The sequence below is a fragment of the Ammospiza caudacuta genome, chromosome 27, assembly GCF_027887145.1.
Source record: "Ammospiza caudacuta isolate bAmmCau1 chromosome 27, bAmmCau1.pri, whole genome shotgun sequence".
In the NCBI taxonomy this organism is placed as follows: domain Eukaryota; kingdom Metazoa; phylum Chordata; class Aves; order Passeriformes; family Passerellidae; genus Ammospiza; species Ammospiza caudacuta.
In genome coordinates, this window is record NC_080619.1 from 4,109,563 (window position 1) to 4,128,769 (window position 19,207).

Here is a 19,207-nt window from a genome sequence, read left to right on the forward strand (position 1 = left end):
ACAAGTTCAGCTGGCCAGCAAAACATGCTTCCCTTCACACAGAAGCATTAATTTCAATTCCTAATTAGGCACTAAAAACTAGGCCAGCTATAGGAGGGGTTTTTATGTCCATCACATTTTCCTGTACTCCAAATTATCTTGCACAGCTCACAGGTATTGTCTGCTCATCCACAACTTATGCTCACTTTCCCAGTCACAAAAGCTGAACAACCTCTGAGGGTACCTTTAATTAAATTAAAGCAAATTTAATTAAATCCTAAACCACAGATTTTTATAGTGTACATGAAAACAACTGCAAATGGTTCTAAAACAGGACAGTTAGGAAGCTTTGTTTCTGCAAAACATCTTTGCCTGTGCTACATGGTGGGCCACAGCCTTGACACCAATGGAACAGCTCCAAAAAGGGCACTCAAAGGAGGAGCCACAGGTCAAAATCATCATCCTTCCAACATTTATGTACTAAAAAGAGGAGCTACAGCTCAAAATCTTCATCCTTCCAGCATTTATGTACTAAAAAGAGGAGCTACAGCTCAAAATCTTCATCCTTCCAGCATTTATGCACTCAAAGGAGGAGCTACAAGTCAAAATCTTCATCCTTCCAGCATTTGTGACCACTTCTGTTCCAAATCTGGTAAAGGCTTCCAGAGCATCTAATTGGCCTGGAGAAGAAAACTCTTAAAGGACCTTGTATATATTTGAGACTTGAATATAGAGTATTTTTGAGTGGGTCTTAGGAAGGTGCAGAGATGATTCTGGAAGTAGCTGTGCTTCATCCTTGGGGGATTTGAGGGGAGAGCATTGCACAGGTGCATGGTAGCTGTAACTAGTTCCTGTTCTCACTTGCCTGCTGAGGTCTGATATTTCCTCTGTATTAAACAAGAGCTTTTGGTGTTCCTTATATCCTAACACATAATGTTCTTCTTGTTCCATGACATTTAGCAGAACTAAAAGCTGCATATTAAAAGCACATTTCTTACACACCAGTGTCACTGAATCTACATTATGTCAAGCCCAGAAAGTTGTGCAGAAGAATCATCCCCACCCATCCTCTCCAAATGAGAACTTCCATGTGTGGTCCTGCCCGTGGGCATTGAGGTTCTGTTCCCACTGCTACAAAAACAGAATTTTTTCCTGCATTTGTCAGTGCTGCAGCCTGGTGACCTCAAAAAATGCTGAGGACTCCTCCACATGCAGTGGGCTGTCAGCTCTGCAACCATGTGCTACCAAAAAGGATTCTTAGAGAGGCAATTCATGACAGATATACCTTGATCCTGTGAAAAACTATAGGAAATACTTCAAAAATTATTTCAGTAACAGCATTTTAAACTAAATCATTTTATGAAAATAATAAATGGCCAGACTGATCTCACCCTAGCTGTGTATTTCAGGTTACACACTGATTTTTAGTGTCTGCAAGACATGAATATATTTAGAAGATTCAGATTTAAGTTAAAAAGCTAAGGGTCAGAATTTATTTAAAGCAAGGTTGCTATCATAACATCTTAAAATATTTTGCATGGCTAGTGGTAAATAAAGCTGTTATGTTTGCTTTATTATCTAACACAGTCTAATAGTAGGAATATGCATTAACAGAAGCAAGGCACAAGTTACATCTGGAATTTTCATTTATTTTAACGTAAGTTAGTAAAAATACAATATTGCCATTACAAATGTAAAAGACAAAAGGGTAACTTCATAGGGGGATTGGTGACAGACACCCAAGTGCAAAGTCTCCCATAAGCAGCACATTTTCTGTGAAATTGAGTTTTATCAATTTCTGATAACATTTTTATCAATTCTGATAAAATTTTCAATTTTGTCTGTGGTTTCTGGAAGAGAACAAGGGTTTGCAGAGACTCTCAGTGACTGCAAAACCACAGCCCAAAATGATGAGTGCACCTCATCCCTGACCCTTAGTACAGCAATCACCACAGTGTCCTGCACTTTTCCTGTTAAAATACACATCCTCTTCATCACAACCCTAAAAATCCCTGATCCTCAGTGCAAAGAGAACAGCAATCACCAGTGCCCTGCACTTTTCCTGACAAGTATTAAAATTCACATCCTCTTCATCCAGCCCCAAAATTAACCAGTAACTCAGCTTACTGTCTGGGCACATGTAGCAATTTTGACTTTTTAAAACCATCCAAAATCAGGAAACTCTGTCCACTGATCAAACTCCTGCTGAGTAACTACATGAAAGTGACTTGGGTGCCTCAAAGCCTCCCATGCCATCCAAGGGAAGAGAATCTTCTCAATAATATTCCAGAACTGAATACCAATTAATTTATGCTGAGGCAGGAATTCCAGCAAAAGTCCATGTTGAATACAGCAACAGCACAATTCTCTAAGCAGCACTATGATTTAATAGTGAAAAATCTGAGAGCTACCAGAAAAATACCTGCAGGCAGCAGTTGTGCAAAAGGGAAGGGGAAACTGTATTTTGTTAACGAATAAAAATGTATTTTGCTAATGAGTTTGTGGTTTGCATCTGCACAACTGATGGCACAGATTGGTGCTTGGAATCCCATCCCCACCCCCTTTTTTTTTGCCTCCAGTCAGGCAGAACAGCCAGCTGTACATTTAAATAAGTGCACAGTAGGCACCACATAACCCTTTATGCTGCTGTGCTGAAGATTCCATGAGCTGGATTCCCTTTTTCCCTGTGCCCTTATCCCAAAGATCTGGAGTCTGCAGGATCTTTATGACCAGCTCCTCAAAGGCATGGTGCACTCCATCCTGTGTCTTGGCACTGGTCTCTGGAGAAAAGGGGAAAAAATATTTTATCTTATTTGCAGGGAGTATATTCCACTTAGAAAAATGTATTTTGGGACCAGAGAGAAGATGGGAGTTTTTTAATTAGTGAATCTCCTCTCCTTTCTCTTAAATGTACACTTATGTAGGATAAACAGAAATACAACCCAGTCTGAAGTATCACATTTTTCCACCAAAAAGAAATCCACAGTTGCCCATTTTCTCCATAATGGAAAAAAAAAGAAATTCTTCTCAGGTTGTGACAGTAAATCTAGAAGATAATTATTCCACAACCAAGCTGAGAAAGAATACAGAGGTAATTGCATGTTGTCCCCTATGTGTTTAATTTCTCCTAGAAATCTTTTCAAGAAACTTCCTCTTTAGAAACTCCCACCTTTATATCTTCACATTGTACATTTTATTGTTGCTCTACAAATATTGTCTTTTATGTAGCTGCAACAGAAACTTGGAAATGAAAGATCAGCCAAGGTCCTTGCAGACATCAGTAAGGAGGAAAATTTCAGTCTTCTGGGCTCTGAATTGAAAAATCCTGCTAGTTTCAAGAGAATATGAAATTTATGCCTGTACAGTATATGCAGTAAATCTCTGTTTCTGTAAAAAAAATCTCTGTAAATTCTCTGTTTCAGAGAAAAATGCTTCTGGTCAATGCAGAATCTGAAACCTACATCCCTGCACAGGAATTACAGCAAAAGGAACTCATATTAATTAGGTATTTTAAAAAAAAGGTTTAACAACCCATCAAGCTGAAAAACAATTGTACATTCATGCTTGGCAATACCAAAATAAGCATTTGAATGTGGAAGTTTTTGTCCCAGAGGTTCATACCTATAAAAAGCAGTGAGTGTTTCCTGGCAAGCTGGAGCCCTTCTTTTCTCTCCACTTCACGCTCAGGCTGCAGAGACAGATGAAGAACACAACTGAAATAAGCTACACTTGCCACTTTCAAAAAGCACCCAGAAAAGCAGCACTGAAATGAGAACTAAACCTCAAAAATGAAGTTTTGTTGAAAGGAAAAATGTCTGTGATATGTAATAATCAACTGGAGTCTCCCACTCTGTAGCTCACTGCCAGGCTGGCTGTGTTACTTACAGCACTCACCTCACATTTATACACTCTGATGAATAAATAATCCAGAGATGGAGCCTTCCCAGCTGAGCTGCAGAGTGAATTACCTCCTGACACAACAGCTGTGTTACTTACAGCACTCACCTCACATTTACACACTCTGATGAATAAATAACCCAGGGAAGAATGGAAAAGGATGCATTCCCAAACTGACCTTATCAGTTTTATTGCCAACCAACATCTTCACAGTGCTGCTGGGGGTGGTGTACATCTCCAGCTCGTTCAGCCACCTTCCTAGTCCTGTGAAAGTTGCTTTTCTTGTAATATCATACACTGAGAACAGAGGAAAAGGAGTTTAACAGCTGTAGAGCCTTGGACAACATTTCCTTCATTGTCACAGAATTTAGTCCATCCACACTTCCTAACTACTGCCTGGAAAAAACAAAAGGTGCTAGGAAACTACAGAAAGAGGGATTAACCACACACTCCTCCCACAGCTGGAACACACTGGGCTGTGCTCCCTCAGGATTACAGAACACAAGCACCTCTGGAGGGAAAATCAGATTTGCCAACAGAAATACTCTATCTGTTGGTAGTGCTGAATTAGGCCACAGAGAATATTTTTAGATAGGTATTTTGTCAGCTAATTTTATGTATAACTACATGCACATGCTGCTGGTAAAACATGGACTGAGTTCAAAGCCACTTTTGGGTACTGGTAACTTAATAACTGCATTTACATAAATCACTAAAGTTTAAAAATCACAGAAAGAATATTTTGTACAGCAAAGTTAAGGTTAGTCTTCACAAATCCTGAAAGGAAGAACCCCTTTGTTTTCTAATTGCTGTTGCCACACAGAAAGGGCTTTGTGTACAAACCTCAAGTCTTACCATAATCACAACAATCACATCAATAGTTTCTGGTGGGAGAAAAAAGCAAAATCATGGGGAAATGAACACAACACAACCCCTGATTAGCCTTATTATCAGAAAATCACCCATGTGATAGCTACAAAGCTAATAATTCATCCACTCAACAGCCAGCACCATGACATCTCTGTCTTTTTAATTTAAGCAATAAATTGAAGCAGCAATATTTCCTGCCTGTGGTTTTGCATACCCAGTGTTTCAGCCATAATTATTCCTCTGATTATCTTGGATAACTTCCTTCTGCAAGGACATGCACATTTAGGAGAAATAAAGCCCACAATTTCTGTAATCATGCTTTTCTTCCATTTATTTCATACCTAAAACAACCCCTTGAGCTCCTCTGTAGTAACTGGGAGTCACTGTTCTGAAACGCTCCTGTCCTGCTGTATCCTGCAGAAGGAGGGGGGAAATAACCCCAAACACACAACATCAAATACATTTATAACAACAAAAAAAGGGTATTTTAAACTAAACAAGATAAGCAAATTTAAAATTTTAACTCCTGAGCAGTAAGGAAAACATGAAATGGAAGGAAGTCCCAAACCTTGACTAAGGAAGACTAGAAGCGGTTCTGTTTGTCTGCAGCTCCTGCTGTACCATCACGACACTCATGAAATCTCAACGTGAGGAAGACTTCAGCAAAGAGAGAGGAGGAGCAGGAAGGAAACGAGGAAACCACAAAAACGAGCTCTTGAAGCTTGCACACCTCTCAAAACCCAACACACCCCCATCTGTCTGGAACAAAACATACCCATATGGCCAGCTGCACTGCACGGCCGTCCACCAGCATTTTCTTCACTTTAAAATCAATACCTGAGAGTTAGAAAGGGAGGCTCGTCAGGAGGAACTGCTGAAAAAGTTCGGCACCCGAACACCCTGGGCAGCCCTCACATCTGCACGATCCTGGCTCCGGACCCCAAAACAAAGAAGCCAAGCAAGAAGGAGCCCAGCAAGAAGAAAGGAACCCAGCAAGAAGGAGCCCAGCAAGAAGAAAGGAGCCCAACAGGAACGAGTCCAGTAAGGAGGAGCCCAACAGGAACGAGCCCATCAAGAAGGAGCCCAAGCGGGAAGGAGCCCAGCCGCGGGCGGGCGGACCCCGGGCTCACCGACGGTGGGTGTGAGGCGCGGCTCGAAGGCGCCGTCCGTGAACCTCCGCAGGAGGCTGTGGGGACAGAGAGCGCGGCCTCAGCGCGGGGCTGCGCTCGGGGCTCCCCCGCGGGCCGCTCCAGCACCTGGACTTGCCCACGCCGCTGTCCCCGAGCAGCAGCAGCTTCAGGGTGAGGCCTGCGGGCTCCATCCCGCAGCGCTCCGGGCCAGGCACCGCCGCTGCTGCTGCTGCTGCGCTCCCCGAGCGGCCCCCGCTGCTCCCGGCGGTGCGGCCCCGCCTCGGAGGCGGCGGCCGGGGCCGGGCGGGGCGGGAGCGGGCCGGGCTGGAGCCGCAGCGCCAAGGGCTCGGCCATGGGCGATTTCCAGCTCTCCGTGGAGGAGCTGAACGAGCTCCTGTCTAACGGGAGCGGCTGCTACAGCCTGCCCAGCGCGCACAGCAACGAGGTGGTGCCGCGCATCCACGTGGGGAACGCGTGAGTGCGCCGGAGCGGGGGCGCGGGGCAGGCCCGGCCTGGGCGGGCACGGGGGACGGAGGGGCCGGGCCGGGCCGGGCTGGGTGGGGTGTGCGGAGGGGCCGGGCCGGGTGCGGTGTGTGGAGAGGCCGGGCCGGGCCGGGCCGAGTGCGGTGCCCGGCGGGAAGAGGGGCAGGGCCGGGCCGGGTGTGGTGCCCGGCGGGCAGTGAGGCCTGGCTGGGCTGGGCCGGGTGCGGTGTGTGGAGGGGCCGGGCTGGGCCGGGTGCAGTGCCCGGAGGGTGAAGAACTCGGGCTGGGCTGGGCCGGGTGCAGTGCCCGGCGGGTGAAGAACTCGGGCCGGGCCAGGTGCGGTGCCCGGAGGGTGAAGAACTCGGGCTGGGCCGGGTGCAGTGCCCGGAGGGTGAAGAACTCGGGCTGGGCCGGGTGCGGTGTGTGGAGGGGCCGGGCTGGGCCGGGTGCAGTGCCCGGCGGGTGAAGAACTCGGGCCGGGCTGGGTGCAGTGCCCAGAGGGTGAAGAACTCGGGCTGGGCTGGGTGCAGTGCCCGGAGGGTGAAGAACTCGGGCCGGGCCAGGTGCGGTGCCCGGCGGGCAGTGAAACCGGGCAGGGCCGGGTCGGGCCGTGACCGTCACCGAGCAGCTCCCGGTGCTCCGAGCCCAGGGCAGTCAGGCTGCAGGACGGGCTCTGCTGGATCTCAGCGGGGTTTATTTTTTACGCCACATCATGGTTTCAGTTATCCAGTCCTATCCTGCTCGTAAAAAACGCCACTCACTTGTTTTTGAAATGTTAAAAGTTGAATAGTGATAAAATGGCTGTAAAAATAGTAACATAATTAGAGTAATAAAAATTTGGGCAATTTGGATTAGGATAATATGAAACAATAGAAACAAAGAGTTACAGAGGCTTAGGATAATATGAGACAATAGAAACAAAGAGTTACAGAGGATCTGGGTACCTCTTTCTGGGCAAAATAAGCCCGAAAAAGGACACCCGTTAACCGAGGATTAACCCTTAAAAGCAACAGCCTGTTGCATATTCATACACCTCATACATGATGCATAAATTCCATTTAAACACAGGATTCTGTCTGGTCAGTGTCAGCTTCTTCCTCTGAATCCTGACAGCGTCGTCCTGACAGAGCGAGGCAGGAAGAAGTTCGTTAGTTCGTTTCTCCTGATAATGGAGCAATAAATTCTCTTTCTCTGAAAGATTCAGGTGTCCTGTGGCTGCTATCTCAGTGTGAATCCTTTCTTTAGGAAAAAAGTATCCTACAAAGCATAGTTTCCATTTTAACATTTTGTTATAACCTAAAACCATATTAAACACACTACTTAAGAGAATTAATACAGCATTACTTTCTAACACAACACATATAACACTCATTTTAATATTTGAGAAAAGCCAATCCTAAAGTTCACATTTTTCACACTGCTGATTTTCCATTCCCTTTTTGGTCCATTCCTGTGCACTTCTTTCCTGTGAAATTGGGGGATTTTTTTTTTAAATACACTGGATCCCTGTACTTATTTTAGATTTTTACCTTCTAAAGAAGTACAAGTCAAGATCATAGATTGTCACTAACTTACTCCTAAGGCAAACCAAATTATATTTGTTACTGCCAGGACATTCACATCTAGAAAGGGGACTGAAATCATCCAGTAAACAGCCTGATGTCTGACAGCCACCATCTCCTTCATATTTGTAGTAGTTATAAAATAGTGTAGTAAAAAAACAAGTAGTTTTTTCCTGGGGAAAAAAGGAAGTCATAGTTTGCAAGCTGATTTGTGCAGTAAATAATTTAAAAATAACAATCTGTTGTCACATTCAACCATGATTTCAGGATGGGAGTTCCTGTTGATGCTGAACACTCAGATATATGCTGATCTATATAATGTTAATTAAACCATGTTCTCACCCTACTAAGCATAGGAACTCACCACTGAATTAACACTTTTTGGTTTGGCCTTGCTCTGTAGGATTTTTGTGTTGAAAGCAGAATTCTCCAGACACTGAAACTTCTCCCCTGGCACAGATGATGTCCTGCCAGATGGAAAATCTGTCAGCATTTGTTTGGGTAATGAAGTCTTACAAATATTTGGTTCATTGCCATGGTTGCTTGGCACAGACAGCAGAAAATGTAGAAGCTTCAGTCATGCATAAATCTTCATCTGCTTTCACTAGAATTTAAGGGGTGTGCAATCATCAGGAAGAAGGAAATTCTCAAGATGTTCATGGCCTTGAATTAGATCAAAATTGTGAGTGAATGGACTCAGAGATTCATATAGATGTAAACTAACTAATTTGGATGTTTATTTTTTTAGATTACCTAAGTGTCCAGCCAAAAGCCCTGGATGCATTGCCATCTCACAGAAACTTGTCCAGGATGATACTGCACAAATGCTTATCTGGAGCTCAGCTTAATATTAAGACCTCTTGTACTTGCAATTTATGAGTTGAGCTGTGGGGAGTTTTAAAAAAATATTTGTTTCCATATCCAGTTAAACACATACTGAAAGCTGCTTTTAAAAACAATCTGTCTAGGCTACTTCCTTTCACACAGTGTGCAGGAACTGATTTATCCTTCAGCTAAAGGATCTCTCACATTCTGCTGATGTTGGCCAGTGGGGCTTAGATTTTACTGGGAGACCACACAGAGTGGTAAAACATGTGGGTTTTTTTTATTTCCCAGGAAAGTGAGGCAAATATTTCAAGTGACATAAGGAAATCATCAGACTCAGAATGAAAAGTAGTGGGATTATGGCAAAAAGGAGTCAATGCTCTCCTGATATTCCTTTATGGTTAGCTCCTCTTACTGTACATTGCATCCCAGGGCACAAGCTGAGGTTGGTGCATGGTCACTTGTGTTACTGAGCAGGGTTGTTTAACTGGTTTTTAAATCATTTTATGTGGATAACTGTTAACCTTAGAAGTTAATGTGTTATCATCTCCAGTATTTTCCTACTTTGGTCAGAATTTTTTGTTCAGAAAGTTAGAATTTTATGCCACAGTAGGATCTAACAGATGCAGATTCACTTTCATGTGTGCATTCCTCAGTGTCAGACAAGAAATCAGCATTCTCTCATGCTCAAGTAAGGGACCATGGCTCTGAATATTTTTGTGAATTTATAACCTGTAGCTAATTCACTTTCTGGGCACATTTGGCATCTATTAGCAGAAAAATCCGAGGGTTTGGTTCTCAATACCTAAATACTGAGATGATTCACCAAATTCTAATCATTTTCTTGACACTTTTTGTCATGCAGGTTCATAGCCAAGAACATAACGAGGCTGCAGCATCTGGGGATAACCCATGTTCTGAATGCAGCAGAGGGGAAATCATTCATGCATGTGAACACTAATGCAGAGTTCTATGAAGGCTCAGGCATCAGATACCATGGCATTAAAGCTAATGATACACAGGAATTTAACCTCAGTCGCTACTTTGAGGAGGCAGCTGATTTTATTGACAAAGCCCTTTCCCAGAAGGATGGTAAGGCAAACTGAAATACCTTTCTACCATGTTTTCTGTGCACTGCATAGGTTTCTTAGTCATTTGCTGTTGAAAATGCTTCTTTGCTCTTATTATTCACAGAACAACCAAGGGAAAAATTCAGATAAAGGCCCTGGATCAGGCACAAGAAGGCACAGCTTAGTCTTGTGTTTATACATGCAGGTCTCCAGTACCTGGCAAAGAGAATTATGTAGGGCTGACTTTGAAATGAGAAACAGCTGATGCATCTTATTATAGTTTCTTTCTGGCAAGAGATGATTTTACTTTTCCTTAGATATTTTTGCTTTTTCTCTTCTTCTCTTCTAATAAAATATTCTTTAAAAAATAAGTTAAGCAGTTAAAAGTGGTTTAAGGACATTAGAAATTACAATTTAAAGGCAGAATTGATATAAGTAATACAAGTACTGAAGAGTAGTCACATAACCTGTTACATGGGGTTTTTTCCCAAATGTACAGTAAGAATACAGACTGTCACCTTATAGTTTTTCTTATATTAAGTCATTGTATTATTTTATGTGTTGATTGCCTCTATTTCCTAGGATTGCAGGAAAGTTGAAGGTCATATTTGCAATGTTGTTTATTGCCACATTTCTCTGTAGTGTGTTTCCTCAGAGCAGAAATCCTAGGACGCAGTGCAGTGGGACAGATGGTGTTTGTGTTGTCTAGCTATTTCAACATTCCAGTTATTTCTGCACATGCCTAATTTCCTTCTTGCTTCGTGACTGAGCATTGAATAGCAGGAATGAGAACTCCCACAATTCTAGAAGTTCTTTCTCTGAAATGGGCAAAGGGGTTCTGGAGCTGTGATGTGGGTTTTGACAGATGGAAATAAATTCTTCATCCAGTTTGGCGGAGTATGAAAAATTCTAAAAATTAAATGCAACTCTTGCAGTTAGCACTGTGACTCGCTGAAACAGGCTGCAAGAGGAGAGAAGGGTTTGCTGTGCCATGACTGAATCTGCTCAGTTTAATCTCAAAAGTTTCAGGGTCAGTAAATTCAGAGTCAGTCTGGATTTGCAGCAGTTCCATTTCAGTCTGAGCAGTTGTTTACCACACCTACCACTGTTTTTTTAATGTGGAAAACAAGGATGAGCCTTGGAGCTGGGTGATGTTGGAGTCAGTTTTAAGATTAACCGGCTACTGCAAATTATTAGTTTTGTTTGACATTGAAGTGAGTGACCCTGGCCCGCTGTAACCTCTTGGATGGAATACGCTGCATTTTGGAGAGCTGCCTGGAGTCCCACATCCCTCATTTCGGCTCTTACAGGCACACTTGGCGCCCAACGTGGGGCTCAAAGAGTCCCACGCTCTACCGGCTGACGCTTGGCAAACTTTCACCCTTCCCAACACGCATCACCTGTTATTACATTTCCCGTTGTTTTGCAGCCTAACCCTGAGCTGTGGCTGTCTCCCTGCAGGCCAGGTGCTGGTGCACTGCCGCGAGGGCTACAGCCGCTCGCCCACGCTGGTCATCGCCTACCTGATGCTGCGGCGCGGCATGGACGTGCGCAGCGCGCTCTGCGCCGTGCGCCAGCAGCGCGAGATCGGCCCCAACGACGGCTTCCTCCGGCAGCTCTGCCAGCTCAACGAGCGCCTGCTCAAGGAGGGCAAGGTCAAGCCCTAGAGCACAGCGCTGCGCTGGTTCTGTTTTCGGTTTCTCGGAGCTTTAGAGGACGGGTTAGGCGCTGTAGAGACGCGAATTTCAACCGCCCGGCTGGAATTGCTGCTTGTCTAGTGAAAGTGTCCGTCTGGAACTCTGTGATGTTTTCGAGATGGGACAAAATTGTGTCGCTGTTTGGAGCTGTTGCCATCAAGGGATGTTTGTAGAGGGGTAACTCAGCTGTCTTCACACACATTTCAGAGCCCCTGCAGGCTCCATAGCATATGTGGTTTGCGTTGACATTGAATGTGATTTGTTCAAGCTTTGTCTTTAGCTGTCTCACCAGTTCAGGAGCACATAATCACAGATTGATTATATGCAGCTGCTTTTATTGAAGAGCTCTGGGTGTCAGGGGCACAGACCCAAATCTGACTCTGACATGGGTTCAGGATGAACACAGTTTTATACCCTTATTATATAACTCCATATTCATTATTAAACTTACATTGTTCTATTGTATACATTGATTTCATCCAAGCATGGATTCTTGTAATTTGATGAGCCCTTGGGGGACACTGGACTGGGACTGTCCCAGTGCCACTTCCAGTGTCCCCAGTGCCACTGCCAGTGTCCCCAGTGTCCCCATTTCCCTGTTCCCAGTGCAAACTGGACCTAATGCTTGGGTCCCTGGCATCCTGCATGGAGCTGGTGCTGAGGACAAGCCCTTGGGGACACTGGACTGGGACTGTCCCAATGTCCCCAGTGCCACTCCCAATCCAAAAATCCAATACATTGATTTCATCCAAGCATGGATTTCAGTAATTTCCATCAAACCCCCCAAACATAGTTTCTCATGATTCTTATTATGATTAAACAATAATTATATCCAATTTCCAAACAACCATCACATTTAACAATTATGTCATTTATCATATAACAATCATATCTTTTATCACAGTCATTAAATTATTATACAGGTGCAGTTTTGCATGATCCATTAAAGTCTAATGTTTTCCCAGGCCCAGCCTTTCTTTCCATTTCCCCTGAATATCCCATGATTTTAGAAACATTTTCTCCCTATATTTTCAACCAGAGCACCAGCTCCCAAAAGCCCCAACACATCCCTTCACTCACTCTTAATAGGAGCACTGTAATTTCTAAAGCTTCTTTTTCATGCACACAGGTGCCTAAGGTTTGAATGCAGGAACTTCAGGGAATGGGAAGCAAATGTACAAATGCACAGATGCATTCACTTGGAAAAGAAAGTGCATGCAGTGTTTTGTGTGGATTTATGCTATACACAGTGTGAGAGTAAAGCCATTCAGAACCCATGCTTGATGTACACTGTGTCTCCAAGAATAGTTTTTTATCTTTTCTGTTACAATGGACATGAAATAGTCTGTTATTAAATGCTCTTTTATTTCAAGATCATAGTAGAAAAAACGTCAATTACAAATGCTGAGGGAAGAACTTGAACAAGGAAGAAATAATATTAATATTTAGAAGTGTTTGTGGTGGATATATAATATAAGTATCCTAATATAATGCCTTTCAAAGCTTGTATGGAATTACAGTGTCTTTATCTCTTCTTTACTATCACTGTTCAGTAACAGAATGGAATGACCTCACGTGCAGATTCCTTCCTTACAAAGCAGTTTGCACAAGAACACTCTTGACTTCTTGGATTGCTTGCATGGTATCATGAAATAAAAATGAGCACTGTAATGTACCACACTGTATAGGAAATATTTACATTGTATTCAAATAAATGATGACTTGATTCTGTTTACTACAGATGAAATGAGTGTTGGGAGAGGGAGCTTTGTTTGCACTGTGCCTGACTTAGTGGTAAATGTGTACCTGTGATTTACAGCATTGTATTCATGCCAGTGATCTCCCACTGCAAACTGGAATTGTTGGTTAAACCATCAGAAACCTGGGTGACTGCTCCATTCTCACCTGTGCTTTAATGGAGTTCTAGAATGAAAAATCTTAACACTGTTTTAAAGAGAAACACTTCAATAGTAGCACATGTGATCCCAGATGAAATTTTGTCTACTCAGGTCAGTAATCAGCAATCACAAACCATGCATGCATTGTTTTACAATCAGAAATTGTTTAGAATCAGAAATCACTAAGGACAACCATGCATTGTTTTACAATCAGAAATTGTTTAGAATCAGAAATCACAAAGGCCATGCATGCATCGGTTTACAATCAGAAATCACAAAGGCCATGCATGCATTGTTTTACTGCTGATTTTGGGGTTGTGTGGTTTGAGGTGGGGGAGAGGCAGTGGGGGCTCTGTACAGCAAGGTAAAGTTCTTGAAGTTAAATTCCAGAGCAGATTATTCTGCTTTAGCTCCACTCTTCCTGTTTTTCCTTCCACAGGATGGAGCTGCCACATCAAGGAGCCTTTTCTCTGTTGTGTCCTTCAGGTGACAGTGGAGGGACACTCTGCATGGTGTTCTTGTCACATCTCCACTGTCAGTCAGTATTCCCTGCTGGCTTTGAACCAGGATGGTTCGGTACTAATAAGTAGTAATCAATTCCACTACCTAATTACACACCTGTTTGCTTTCTCCCATTGATCCACTTAATCAGGAGTAGATTAATTGCTTCCTCAAAATTCCTAGTTACTAATTTCATGTCGTGTGAAGTAGGAGTAGTGGCTTTAGAAACAGGAATACTGGCCTTACCTTTTCTCCTTTTCTACAATGCTGACTTTTCATACTGCAGTTTAATTTATAAATTGCCCTTTAAAAAATACTTTAAACATAGATTTTTTTTTATTATTGTCTCACACCATGTATTCTTAACACCTATTTGCACTATAAGGAAGAAAAAGGGAAGTTCACACTGGATGCACTTTATCTTTCACCTGTTACTTGGAAATCAAAATTCCAGTCTATTAAAGAGCTAAGAAACCATTAGGCATTAGATCTTTGTTGACCTTTAATAAACCAGAATGGTTTATTAAAATTGAGTGTGTTTACTTTATGGTGATATTTCTGTAGTTGTCACTAACAAGAAATATTGAAAATCAAAACAGGGGAATCTGTTCTTATATTCAAGATAATTTTTACTTCTTGGGACACTGGTCACTCTTATGGAAACTCTGGCCCATTTGTCTCAGTATAACAAAACTGATTTAGCAAATGTTTTGCAATATGAGAGTGGAGAGGCATAAGTAAAACAATGTTATAAATTGGTTTTAAAATTGAGACAGTGTATCATATCTAAAATCACTGATAGGCAACTCAGCAACAAAACCATTTCTGCTTTTAGAGCAGGCTAAAAATAGTTGAAATGTCAGAGCACTGCTCCATTAATGGATCATAGCCTTCCTCTGAGTCTTGCTCTCCAAGTACCGTCATGCTGCAAATTCCTCTGCCCATTTTAGCTGGCCAGGAAGGTCTTGTATGTCTGTGACCCACAGTGATATGCTGTATACCAAATTTCTCTTCCTGATTGTAGAAGGAAAGATACATAAAATATGGGAATGAGAGCTTTCTTTCCTTGTAATATGAAATTGAGAATGTATTGGAAAAAAATAGAGCTTTTTATTCCTCTGAAATTGCTGAGCACCTGCCCTTTGCTGTGAGATCTTCCTTACGAGAATGCTAATTTAGGGAGGTACGTTTGGAAAGAACTGTTTGTCGCAAACAGCAACACTCTGATGCCAGAAGCAGAAATTTTTACCTAATTTTATTTTTTATATTAGTTCTGCTAGTTTACTATGATGTTTTTAGCACAGAGATTATCTAGTGAAATCTTAGTTTGGCACAGAAATTTCTCCTAAAATTATTTTCTGGGCTTCACCAAAGAGCAAAACTAGAAATAGAACAAGCCTGAGAGGTGTCTTTTAAGGATTTGCTGGTGAGAATTAGTTGTAGTTATTTATTAATTTATTCTGCAAATAAATCCTGGAAATAACAAAGTGTTGGTTGTGTGTTTTAATTGTAGCTCCTGTAGGCTGGTGCTGCTGGCTGGCTGACTCACCAGATGGAGCTGTAGGCTTGTTCTTCCTCCCTGGAGAGCCATCCCTGGCTCCTGAACTGTGCTGGGGTGTGAATCCAGGGAATTCTTACCACTGGAAAGGACAAGCCACCAGAATGACTTAGCAGTGTGAGGTGGAAAATAATAAGAATCCATTTATTTTGGCTTCTTGCAGGAGATGACACCACAGCATTCAGACTTTATTCACTCTGTGACATTGCAGAATTCTTCTGAGGCAACTGGAAGTTGATTGGGAAAGGCTGCAGCATGGAAAAAAAAAAAAAAACAAAAACAAAAAACAAACAACTGTTTGAGAAGCAAAGTTCATGTCAAAACAGAATTCTGATCATGTCAAAATTCAGAATTTTGATCAGGTCAAAACCAGAATTCCTGGGCAGTGTGTGAAGTTTGTGCACAGAGAAGCTGGAATTGCACCTGCACAGCTTTGGGCTGGGATGCTGAGCACAACCCTCAGGCCCAGGGGTGGGGAGGGAAGCACCTGAAGCTGGAATGACTGAGAAATTTCAGGAGATGAAATGACTGAGGAATTTCAGGAGATGGAATGACAGGCAATTTCAGGAGATGAAATGACTGAGGCAATTTCAGGAGCTGGAATGACTGAGGAATTTCAGGAGATGGAATGACAGGCAATTTCAGGAGATGAAATGACTGAGGCAATTTCAGGAGCTGGAATGACTGAGGGATTTCAGGAGATGAAATGACTGAGAAATTTCAGGAGATGAAATGACTGAGGAATTTCAGGAGATGGAATGACTGAGGAATTTCAGGAGATGGAATGACAGGCAATTTCAGGAGCTGGAATGACTGAGGAATTTCAGGAGACGAAATGACTGAGTAATTTCAGGAGCTGGAATGACTGAGGAATTTCAGGAGCTGAAATGACCGAGGAATTTCAGGAGCTGGAATGACTGAGGAATTTCAGGAGACGAAATGACTGAGGAATTTCAGGAGATGAAATGACTGAGGAATTTCAGAAGATGGAATGACAGGCAATTTCAGGAGATGAAATGACTGAGGCAATTTCAGGAGCTGGAATGACTGAGGAATTTCAGGAGATGGAATGACTGAGGAATTTCAGGAGATGAAATGACTGAGGAATTTCAGGAGATGGAATGACTGAGGAATTTCAGGAATTGGAATGACTGAGGAATTTCAGGAGCTGGAATGACTGAGGAATTTCAGGAGTTGGAATGACTGAGGAATTTCAGGAGATGGAATGACTGAGGAATTTCAGGAGTTGGAATGACTGAGGAATTTCAGGAGTTGGAATGACTGAGAAATTTCAGGAGATGAAATGACTGAGGAATTTCAGGAGCTGGAATGACTGAGGAATTTCAGGAGCTGCTTTAGCTGTGCCTGAATTGCAGGCTTCAATGCCAGTGTTTCAGGACAGTGTTTCAAGAGTTTCTGAACTCTTCTGGAGTTCAGAAAGCAGCAGCAGTGGCTTCAGGCTGAGCAGGAGATGCCAATTAACTCCTGGTGGCTCTGCTTCCTCCTCAGAGCAGAGCACTGCTTTGGGCTCAGTGGGGTTAACTTTATTCCCATTTTTGGGTTTGTGATGATCTTACAGAGATGTTTGTGTTGCTGCTGAGCAGGGCAGACACAGCTGAGGCCTTTTCTGCTGGGGGTTATTGGTTTCTCTGGGTCTGGATTGAAGGCACTTGAGATGATAATTCATGCTCAAACTCGGGTGTTTATTGTTTCTTATCAATGCAACAACCTCGCAACGTGAGTTCTGCAGGTTTCATTAGCAAAACACAAAATGGCCAACAATCTCTTGTTACAAGGCCTTTTAAGACTAAACTATCCAATTATGAAATGACACCTAAATTATTTTCCCTTTTAACCCAATAACTGATCACTCAAAGTCTGCAACGTGGATTTTCCTGTCCAATTACAAAATGCCACCCAAACCCATGGAGAAGAAGGTAAAGGAGAGCAACCAGTCTCCACCCTAAAACCTCCATTTTGCTTCATATTTATTTCCAATTAAGAACTGACACCTAGATTATTTTCCCTTTTAACCCAATAACTGATCCCTCAAAGCTGCAATGTGGACTTTTCTGTCCAGTTACAAAAAAATCACCCAAAGCCATGGAGAAGAAGGAAAAATAAGGTAAAGAAGAACGGCCAGTCTACACCCTAAAACCTCCATCTTGCTTAAGATACTACCTCAATATTTATTTCTATATTCTAAATATATTTAGGATATATTTTTTGATAATATAATAGAATTTATTATATTTATTGATAATATAATAAATTTATTAGTATAAATAATTACTATTTATTTATAATATAATAGAATTTATTATATTTACTGATAATATAATAAATTTATTATTATAAATAATTATCATACAAATTTCTACATGTTAGAAAAATATTTCTATAAATATATAAATATTTATAGAATATTTATTTCTATAGTCTAAATCATAGATAATATATATATATATTATCTATATACATTTAGATATATTTATTTCTAAATATAATTTTAGAAATTAAATATTTATTTCTATATTCTAAATCCCCAAAGTCTTACGTTTTCCACCCTATAAGCATTTCTTGGCTACATTATGCTGTAAATGCTTTAATCATCTAAAATTACTTTTTGTGGGTCTTACTACGATGTATTTTTTTATAGTTCTATTTTTTTAAAGCATTTATTCTTTTTTCCAAGGCTATCTTTTGAAACTTCTTTCTAGTTCAATTTCTCTCTCAACAATATCTACCTTATTCCATGGTATTTCTAAATTAGTATTTCTTATTTTAAAGTTTGCATACACATGTATACTGTGTGAGCTTTTTGTTAAGTTTTGAGAATTTTCTACAAATCCATTTCCCTGTGTGGGTTTGGCTCTGGCTATGGGCGAACCACAGCAGTGGCTGAGGATGGAATTGCTCAGCTCTGAATATTATATATAATAATATATATAATAATTTTATATAATATTCTGATATAATATATTCAGCTCCAGTATCAGTCCCACCCTGTCAGGGCTCATTCTGAGAACACTCTCTCCCTAATAACTCTTTTTATTTTTTCCTGTGCTTCATTAAAACTACAAAAATCCAATTTTTGGGGGCGGGAAGCAGCACAGAGCCTGTCTGCTTTGCTGCAGGAAGGGCTGTGAGCAGGCAAGCAGCTACAGGGTGTGAAAAAAATGTTTTTGTAGTTAAGGAATCTGAATGGCTGAATTTTGGGTTCATTCCTGGCATCTATTAGGCCGCCCCCCTTCTTATGGACAAGAAGTTTTAAGCCACAGGCTAAATAGATCTTCTGGTTTTTTCATTCAGACATTGTTTTGGTATTATTTCTCCATGTGGGTTATACAGATAAATGCAATAGTTAGTAATAGTTTGTATAGAAGAGTGAATACATATTGTCTAAGTGCTTGGGAGAAGCTACATCAAGAAGATTTTTCTGTTTTATGTGACAGCTGATCACTCTAAACGAGATTGTTGTCAGTGCAGGCCCACTAGAGACAACAGCTTTTGGAAATATTGCACGAAAAATTAACAGAAACTGAGCTTTGGTGGATACATCCAACTTTGAGGGCATTTAAACAGAGGAGTAAAAAAGCAGCAAGGACTCAGTGATTGCCAGCACTCAGCTCTGCTCTGCTCTCCTGTGCTGCTTTTCTGCAGCTCTGATGTCACTTTGGACAAGGCTCTCATGGTGCTATTCCTGTCTGACCAAAATAATACCAAAATCCTTCTTT

At 41.8% G+C, this 19,207-nt stretch overlaps 2 protein-coding genes across 5 annotated transcripts; one reads left to right on the forward strand and one right to left on the reverse strand.

The window, feature by feature from the left end:
• Window positions 1-1,620: 1,620 nt before the first annotated feature.
• On the reverse strand, window positions 1,621-6,315 carry LOC131568425 (ras-related protein Rab-18-B-like). 3 transcript variants are annotated; one of them, XM_058820488.1, is made up of 7 exons: window positions 6,003-6,286; window positions 5,877-5,932; window positions 5,522-5,583; window positions 5,088-5,160; window positions 4,055-4,140; window positions 3,601-3,667; window positions 1,621-2,759 (listed from the first exon to the last, which is right to left on the reverse strand). In XM_058820488.1, the coding sequence occupies exons 1-7, from the start codon at window positions 6,065-6,067 to the stop codon at window positions 2,584-2,586; spliced, it is 585 nt and encodes a 194-aa protein (XP_058676471.1). In that variant the 5' UTR covers window positions 6,068-6,286; the 3' UTR covers window positions 1,621-2,583. The 3 variants fall into 3 exon arrangements, with proteins under 3 accessions (XP_058676471.1, XP_058676470.1, XP_058676469.1); XM_058820487.1 differs by having other exon boundaries at window positions 4,055-4,173; XM_058820486.1 differs by lacking the exon at window positions 5,522-5,583 and having other exon boundaries at window positions 4,055-4,173; window positions 5,877-6,315.
• DUSP3 (dual specificity phosphatase 3) lies at window positions 6,190-15,573 on the forward strand. 2 transcript variants are annotated; one of them, XR_009275726.1, is made up of 4 exons: window positions 6,190-6,350; window positions 9,612-9,838; window positions 11,278-13,522; window positions 13,851-15,573. XR_009275726.1 is itself a non-coding variant. In XM_058820490.1 (3 exons), the coding sequence occupies exons 1-3, from the start codon at window positions 6,229-6,231 to the stop codon at window positions 11,481-11,483; spliced, it is 555 nt and encodes a 184-aa protein (XP_058676473.1). In that variant the 5' UTR covers window positions 6,190-6,228; the 3' UTR covers window positions 11,484-15,573. The 2 variants fall into 2 exon arrangements, 1 of the variants encoding a protein (XP_058676473.1); XM_058820490.1 differs by having other exon boundaries at window positions 11,278-15,573.
• The last annotated feature ends 3,634 nt before the right edge of the window (window positions 15,574-19,207 follow it).

Coding starts and splice junctions, on each gene's coding strand:
- DUSP3 (XM_058820490.1), top strand. CDS start 6,229: ATGGGCGATTTCCAGCTCTCCGTGGAGGAGCTGAACGAGCTCCTGTCT. Junction 6,351..9,611: donor CGCATCCACGTGGGGAACGC/GTGAGTGCGCCG, acceptor TTTGTCATGCAG/GTTCATAGCCAAGAACATAA. Junction 9,839..11,277: donor AGCCCTTTCCCAGAAGGATG/GTAAGGCAAACT, acceptor GTCTCCCTGCAG/GCCAGGTGCTGGTGCACTGC.
- LOC131568425 (XM_058820486.1), bottom strand. CDS start 6,230: ATGGCCGAGCCCTTGGCGCTGCGGCTCCAGCCCGGCCCGCTCCCGCCC. Junction 3,668..4,054: donor TTGGCAATAAAACTGATAAG/GTCAGTTTGGGA, acceptor CTGTCTCTGCAG/CCTGAGCGTGAAGTGGAGAG. Junction 2,760..3,600: donor ACACTCACTGCTTTTTATAG/GTATGAACCTCT, acceptor CCTTTTCTCCAG/AGACCAGTGCCAAGACACAG.